Below are 8,605 nucleotides of genomic sequence, written 5' to 3' on the forward strand. Positions count from 1 at the left end.
AACCACTACTTTTACTGCAATACTTTAAGTACATTTTGCTAATAATTATGTATTTTTACTTAAGTAGGATTTTTAATGCAGTATTTTTACATTGTTGTGTTGGTACTTTTACTTAAGTAAAGGATCTGAATACTTCTTCCACCACTGGGTGCAATGTAGTCATTGGTTCTTCAACCAACACATGAAACTATCAATCTAGCAAATAATCATGAAATTGCTTATTATGCTTTCCATAATAATTGTAGTCTAACAACAGAATTAGAAATGCATTAGCCCTACTTAAAATCAAATTTAGGTTATTGATAGGAACCTGATACTTAATATAGATAGATAATGAAAATGTTCATGATAACGTTGTATTTGCATCTTTGTTACAAAGAGTCCTTAACTGCCTCCTCTTTAAATGAGGTTTAAGTCTATAATCTTTTTAGGAGAATATTACAATGATACATCAAAGCGTAAATCAAAATGTGATTAAATGATTTTCTCCTGAAAAATATGCAGAGAACATAGTGGTAGATTTTTGTTCCTATTAGTGTCTGCAGGTCTTCCCTCAGGCTGCATACAGCCTCAAAAACTCCATTAATTAGAAGGTTAGAGCACCCACGTAAAAAAAAACAGTCCACAAGGCACTCACATCTGCTAAAGCTTTTTGCTGTGAGTGCACAGTAACAACTGCAATTAGTGTGTCAACATTTTTATCATGTGGATTTTTATGATGTGGATTTTGGCAGCTGGGAAGGCAGAGGACACTGGAAAGAGGACACACGGTATTTTTCCTCATAAAACACCATATTTTCATATGTTAAACTATTTATTCACCACATGGGTAAACTATTAGGTCCACTAAACCCCAATCAAAAATCAGTCACACCATGTGGCAGACAAATTTGGTGTCTAACCCAGTTTACAATAACAAAAAGTCCTTCACACATGGAGAGTGTGATAAATAAATTAATGACTAGGGAAGCAGATGCTCCGATACAAGGCAAGAGGGGTAACTGAAAATTATGTGAAATTTGCTGTGTCTTTTGCAATCACAATGTCTGAATGAACCTAACTGAACACATATGGGAAATATTAGATGTCAGACAGCACTCTCCAACACCACCATCATCAAAAAAAATGATGAATTTGAAATGGGAATTTATTTTGGGGATGGTCTTAATTCCTCCAGAAGAGTTTCAGAGAGTTGAAGAATCTTTGCCAAAGAGCACCGAAGCTGTTGTAGACACCTTAGTGAGACCTTATGTTTATTTTCCTTTAATTTGTTAATGTAGGCATTTATATTCAACTTTAGATGTATATGGAAGAAACTTAACAGGAGGGATTTGCTTTTTTTTCATAAAAATGTGATACCTCATTTATGTTGTATTTATGGATACATTGAGCCCCCTTATTTTTGTTTGGGTTTATTGGTTTTATGTTTTTTCTGTTACTTGTTCTTCACTGATTTACTGTAATACGTGATCTTGTGTTCCATTTAATGAAACCAAGTTGTGTTTTGTATATATTGTAAAAGTTATTAAAAATTTTACCCAGTTTGAGTCAATATAGCACTAATACAACATTGGGTTATCTTAACACAGTAGAAATATGTTATTTTGACCCGAGCTTTAGCTAAAAACTGTCACAAATGTATTGTTTCTTGTACAAAACATTGTGCATATGACATTGAAAAGATACACAGGTTATTAACAATCAATGACAAACTGTGACATGTAAGTTTAAAAAGAGCAAAGTAGACTATAACAACCTTTAGTTTGGGTAAATAACCTAACAATAAAATAAAAAATAACACTAAAACTGAACCAAAACAACCCCATGTCTTGAGTGGCTCTCAAGAGTTACATTAACCCAGTATAGCGTTAGTGCTATATTGACCCAAACTGGGTAAAATTTTAATTCAGTGATTTTTTAGTGTGCAAAAAAAACCTTGTGAATACTGAATGAGCTGACTGAGAAGGCTTGATTACTGATAAATGTGGAACATTTTTAAAACGCTTGAACCCTGAGAGAGCAGTGCAGCAGCAGCCGTTTGTGATTCTTTGTCGATTTAACCTTATGACAGTACTTCGTGAACCAGACTGTGGCACAATGTTCACCATAGTGTGAATCTGATGAGTGCACCGAATGCCCTTGCCAACAGGCTCAGGTGCTCCTCACATTGAGTGTTACGTTTCATTGCCAAGAGAAGGCCCAGAGGTGCAAATAGAGTATCATCGCATAAAGGGTCAGGCTCTATCCGCCATAAAAGCCTTATCCATGTATCACATCTTAAGGTCATATGACATAGTACTATTATTATAAAAATGCTCTGCTTTGAATAATAACTTGTGGCCAATGTGTTTTTTTCCCATGAAAAAAAAGATAAATGACCTAGTTAGAAATTCTTAAAATTAAACCTTCTCCTTCTATCAAAAATCCAGAATCTACAAATAGGCAAATACTTAAAATTTCTGAAGTTTAACCACTAGACACAAAATGTCTCAACCCAATCGCCAGAATAAAATGTTGGCATTGTACGTTTCTGCAAACCACAGATATGTTGAATGTTTACATTTCAATGTTGGCTGTTGTCAGTTGAATTATGATGTTTTATGATGACAACGCTGTGGTTAAGGTCTGGTTAGGTTTAAAAACCACTTGGTTAGGGTTACGGAAAGATCATGGTTTGGATTAAAATAAAACTATAAAATAAAATAAAAATGGCTGCAAATTGAAGTGGGAAGCAGGGATTGATTTTGAGGTGGTCTCAAACAAAATCTGCTGATTTCCAACTTTCTGCCAACAACTTTCCCAGCCATCCTCTGACCCCTCCTCCTCCTAATACGAAAGTCAGCTCATATAGATGTCATGTGAGCTACGTCACTTTAGAAATGTTAATATAATATGTATTCTGGAGATGTTGATAAACATATTTTGGAAATGTAGATATCCAACGTATCTGTGGTTTGCAGAAATGTACAATGCCAACGTTTTATTCTGGTGATCAGGCTGAATGTCTTCTACTTCATTGTAAAGTTCATTCTCAGTGTTTGTGCACTGGAGGCTTCAAGTTTCCACATCACACTTGTGTAAGTTTCATATTGGACCACAATTGGCTTCCGAGCTAGTTGTGATGTCACAAATCGTGCCTTTAACTCAGATTTTCAGCAAGTGCAGAGAAACTTTCCACTCTCAGCAGATGAAGGTGAAAACGGTCTTCTGGTGTCAAACTCTTGCACGTACATCGTTCTGCATAGTGAAGCTCAAACATCCAACTGAGGTGAGCAAAACAAATTTTTGAGTCGGAGGGGGACTTAAAAGGAATAAGTGATGTGAAAAACCTGAAGATTAATATTCAAACACTGTGAAAAGCAGATGATGGAGCCCAATGCCTCTGAGGTCACAGCACTTAAATTTGACAATTTTTATGGTACAGTTTGATTTGTAAAAAGCGATTACACATTCGCAGACATTTTACACAGAATCATTTTATTATAAAAACTTGCACATCGGTCACATTAATTACAAGTCCATAGACTACTGATGAAAAAGTTTTGATTGATGATTTCAATCAGGCCTGGCCTAAATTCACTTGGCTATAAGCTATACATGAGTTCAAAATTATGTGTTTTCACCAGTAGGTAATAAAATACTGATTATCTTTAATTTTTTGAGGCAGTTAAACTATTTAAAAAGCATGTTGGTACTACAAAGACGAGGATATTGAGACATGTACTGTTTATAATACACACCGCAAAAATTCATGATGAAATACCAAATTTTGACTTTAAAGTTGAGGACAGACTGATAATGAACATACTCATTCATTGTTTAATTTCCTTTGCAACAGAAGGGAAAGAGCTTGATATGTGTGTGTGTGTGTGTGTGTGTGTGTGTGTGTGTGTGTGTGTGCATGGTGTGTAAAAAGAGGATGGTTGATGGCAACAGGAGGAAGATGAGAGAAGATGCAGAGAAAGACTGTTGTGTGGGAGAGGTGTTGACTTGTTTGTTTGGATCACGTGTCTCTTGGCAAACCTTGGACAGTGGAAACATCTCATTCACCGAATGTCAGAACCATCATCTGTGACAGCCTCTACTGTTCATTTCTGTTTCCTCTCTTGGTTTTCTTTTTTTTTTTTGTGGCAATTTTAAACTAATCCTGTGATGTCATATTCCCAGTAATCACAAAAAATGCTGCGTGCCAGCATGGACATGTGCGTGTATGTGGCCTATTTGTGTGTGCACGTTATGATTGACATGTTGGAGGATGAGGTTGCCTTGGAGACGCAGAAATACAAGATGCCTTGCATTCTCTCACAAATGGAGAACACACACTCCATCTATTCAGTCTTTGTGCTCCAGCTTGTTCATATTCTGTCGTCTGTCATTTCGTCCCGTCGTCTTTTATCCTCCCGTTTCACACTCCATCTGCCCTGTCATATCCGTCAACCCTTTATTTGTCTGACACCTTGTACACCTTGTTGACCTGTATCCATATTTCATTATCAGGTTTAAGCCACTCCTACACAATAAGCCCTCTGTGTACCCCTTCTCCATCTCCACTTTGCACTCACTTGTTCACTCCTTCTTTATATTTCATAGGTTTAACAGAATGTATCTAGGTCACATATCAATCTTGTGTAACTGGTACCATCTGGGTGAGAAGCTTAGACAAAGTGATGGCCAGACAAAGACACACACACACACACACAGCACTTGATGCAACATACAAAAAAGCAGTCGTCTCTGCCAATGTTGTAACCATGGAAATACAGTGTAAACAGCAGCCACTGTCGAATCTGGATTGACTGCTCCTGTGTGTGTTTAATAAATAATTATTTGCGTATTCCTATTCTTCTGTCCAAATGGTGTTGTTAAGGAGACGCGCGCACAGCATGCTGATTGAAGATGATGATTGGAGATCATCAACACAACAGGCAGGAATTACACGGGCCAACAGATGCAGCTCAGGCAGGAAACAGGGCAGAGCAGAGTTGAGCATCATTTCACAAGGGGCATCAGCAGCTCTTCTGGTTTGTAGAGTTCCTTTCTGATGTAGCCGGGGGCCATAGGTGTTTGGTATAAATGGTCATTACAGTATCTCTGTTGACAGGCTGCGAGCGTATCTGGCAGAGCGGAGTTTGAGTTCATGGTAGCACTGTACAAAACTGTGGTAGATGAATGTAATGGGCAGCGCAAGTAGAACAATGCCACTCACTACACACATGCCCCCGAGCACCCGTCCCCCAACTGTCACAGGGTACACATCCCCGTACCCAACTGTCGTCATGGAGATGATGACCCACCAGGCGGCGGCAGGGATGCTGGCGTAATCCGGGTTCTGCGTGCCCAAATCCAAGCCGTGCTCCAGCAGCTGGGCCAGAGCGCTGTATATCGCCATGGCGACGAAGACAAACACCATCAGCATGACCATCTCCCGGTAGCAGCGCCTGAGCGTCAGCCCCAGTGTCTGCAGCCCCAGGAAGTGTCTGGCCAGCTTCATGAGCCAGAAGACTCGCATCATCCTCAGCACCCGAAGTATTACCCCAGCAACCCCGAGCCCCGCACCCGGCATCCCTGCTCCGGCCATCACCATGGTGACATAGTAGGGTGTGATGGCAATCACATCAATGATGTTCAGCGGCCGGCGGAGGAAGTCCCACTTGTCTCTGGCCACCAGAAAGCGCACTGTGCACTCTGCTGTAAACCAGCCAATGCAAACGGCCTCCACTATCCTACAAAACAGAGAGGAGAAATATGAGTGTGACAGACTGTAAACAGGAAATGACAGGGGACGTACAGAGAGATAAAGATGATATGAGATGCTGTTTGACAATCAGTAAATGTGGGGGAGAGGGAAGCAAAGCAGAGTTTAAATAAATTATGGGAAACAAGGAAGATGTGACGCAATTCAGGGTTGACACGAGCAAACACGGGGGGAAAGATATATAGTACAATATGGACGGAAGACAAGAAAACTGCCAGGAAACTGCACAGAGGGAGGGATTGAAAACCTTCAAAGAGAGAGAGACACAATTACCCCATTGATTAGCACAGCAAAGCCAATCAAAATGAATTAGAGTCAGGTGGTGCTTGTATTTGACATAGAGCCAGTCAAGGTTGAGCACAAACACCACAGAGCCTAAGGATAACTACATCAGCACAATTAGACCAAAGCAAATTATAGAGCAACTGAGAGAATTGCATCATCTACTGGGATGAAATGAAATTGGAATCCTTTTGACCCCATGTATAAACTACACACTTATCTGATTACCTAACCACTGTAACTGATCCAAAACTCAAAACTAGGTACAGTGAACAGAATCCAGCCTTATATAGAGAAAGGCCGCCTCAGGCTTCCTAGAGGGGACAGTCTGTCTGCGGGGGGACATCCAAGGATTAGATGCGGCCGAGATAATGTGGAGACAAAAGTGCACTTTTTATCCTTTGACACAATCTGAAGCTAAAATGGAAAACGTGGAAAAGATAGCCAGTGATTCCTGTGAGTGGCTTCATTCAGTGTTGTTTGGTTTGCCTAATTTATAATCCCTCAGTACACCATGTTCTTTCAATTCATTACCTACTGGAATATTGTCAATCTGTCAGTTATCTGATATGTTTGTCTTTCTTGTGTACTGTGCAATGTCAACTAACCGAGCCAATAAAGATATTCAAATTAAGGGTGAGGAGGGGAGCGAAGGAGAGGAGGGAAGAGAGTCAGGAGGAAGACAGAGCAGAGGGAGGGCTTCCTGTGTAATAATTAACATGACCCTTTTTGTAGATAATATGGATTGGTAATTGGCCTCCTTGTGAGCTTGTCTTTCATGTGAGGATCCTGGTGTTTAATTTGCCTAATGTAACTTGTCATTGTGTGACCTCTGGGGGGTTCAAGTCACCAAACACAAGGACGATTTCTTCTGCATCTACTGATACTTATCCATAAGCACACTGCCCCTGTTAATCTGTTGATCTTTGACCCTTTCTTATAGTGATAAAGACTAAAACATTACATTTGGACTCAAACAGCTGGGATGTGACAAAAGCCTCCATCCATCACCCCTTTGGATGCGCAATGTTTACTGCGTTGAACGCATGCAGGTGCTATTCCCAGGTGTTTACGAGAGGAGAGATATTTATCATCTCAAAAACGTATGATTTAGTCTACTGAGCTCATGACATGAGTTTACTACTCGCTTTTACGCACCAGACCAGCACAGTCTCTCTTCTCTAGGACATCCACACACCTTGCGCCTAAACTTATTTAATTACAGGCGCATCCTGATGAAGGGGTTCTTCGGGCTCATATTCCTCTAAACTTAAGTGACCCTGACTCTCGCCTACCTGTGCTCCTCCACAGTATTTCTCTTGGCTGTATCCCAGTCCGGCAGAGTGCTGGCACACAGCATGATCATAGAGACGATCACAAAGATCACGGACACTGAAGCCAAAACCTGCGCCGCAAGCGAAGAGTCTGGCTCCTCGAATGTTTTGCGTATCAGCTCAAGCCATCTAGCGCGACCGGTGAGCTCAGTCCGTTGTACCGGCTCGCTCGGATTCTGGGACTCATCCGACGATACTCTGATGTCCTCCTCAGACAGACTGTCCAGTCCGATCTCGGACATCCTGTCGTCCAGGCGTTTCTGGCAGCAGGAGTCCAAGTGCGCGCTCTCCAGCCCCCAGTAGAGCATCTCTGTGTAGAAGGACAGCTCACACACTCCAGGGACAAAGCGGAGTTTGCCGGAGCGCACATATAGCATAATGAACAAGAAAGCCTGCGCATGGCGGTCGAAGAAAAACTCATTCCGATCCCGGTCGTAGTCATCGCATAGTTCAAGAACCTCTTTCTCGGTTGCGCAGGCATGCAGGCGACTGACGCGCCGGAGAGGGAAATCCCTGATCACCTCACGGGTGAAGGCGTACCGGGTTCCCCCTACATTGAGCACACAGATGCTCTTCCCGAACTTCATCTTGTCAACCTGTAACCTCACTAAAACTCCTCTTCACAGTCCATCCCTCCCTCCAGGAGTTTGGACAGTTGGGGTGGAGGGGGGCCCTCAGTCTCCCCCTGTCCCCGGGCGTGGTTCGCTCTGAGTGGAGGTGGCCCCTGCGCTGAGCTCCGTGGCTGATGGAAACTATTCCTCCTGTCCCTCACTCTCCTCTTCGTCTCCCACTGTAGCCTGTGGAGGAGACTCTCCACCCCAGTGAGGGCGAGCCAATCCCAGTAGTGATGTCACATGCGCGCGCGTGCACGCGGACGCACGCACGAAACGAGAAACACTCGTGAGTGTAGTTTTACGCACATGTATCTCCAATGTGGATGCTGCCTCCATAGATATAAAACAATAGCTACAAATATTTTTATGGGTGGTTCTCACACTTTCCCCCCTTCGCTTAACTCGCACACAAACACTTCAAACACAAACATGAATAAAATAACTGTAATAAACTTTTGTACGCAAAGTTGTTCAGTTGCATCAAAAGTAATTTATTACTTTACTTATTATTATGTTAATTATGATAATTATATATTTTATTATGCTTATGATACGTTTATTAGGAAACAATTAACTTCTTCCTTATCCCTGTTTCTATAATATTAACCCTTATCGTATGG

At 41.5% G+C, this 8,605-nt stretch overlaps 1 protein-coding gene across 1 annotated transcript; it reads right to left on the minus strand.

Moving 5' to 3' along the window:
* Nucleotides 1-3,457: 3,457 nt before the first annotated feature.
* Nucleotides 3,458-8,238, minus strand: kcng3 (potassium voltage-gated channel, subfamily G, member 3). Its single transcript, XM_044337873.1, has 2 exons — nucleotides 7,333-8,238; nucleotides 3,458-5,723 (listed from the first exon to the last, which is right to left on the minus strand). The coding sequence occupies exons 1-2, from the start codon at nucleotides 7,956-7,958 to the stop codon at nucleotides 5,081-5,083; spliced, it is 1,269 nt and encodes a 422-aa protein (XP_044193808.1). The 5' UTR covers nucleotides 7,959-8,238; the 3' UTR covers nucleotides 3,458-5,080.
* Between the last annotated feature and the right edge of the window lie 367 nt (nucleotides 8,239-8,605).

This window comes from Thunnus albacares, chromosome 20, assembly GCF_914725855.1.
Source record: "Thunnus albacares chromosome 20, fThuAlb1.1, whole genome shotgun sequence".
Lineage (NCBI taxonomy): Eukaryota > Metazoa > Chordata > Actinopteri > Scombriformes > Scombridae > Thunnus > Thunnus albacares.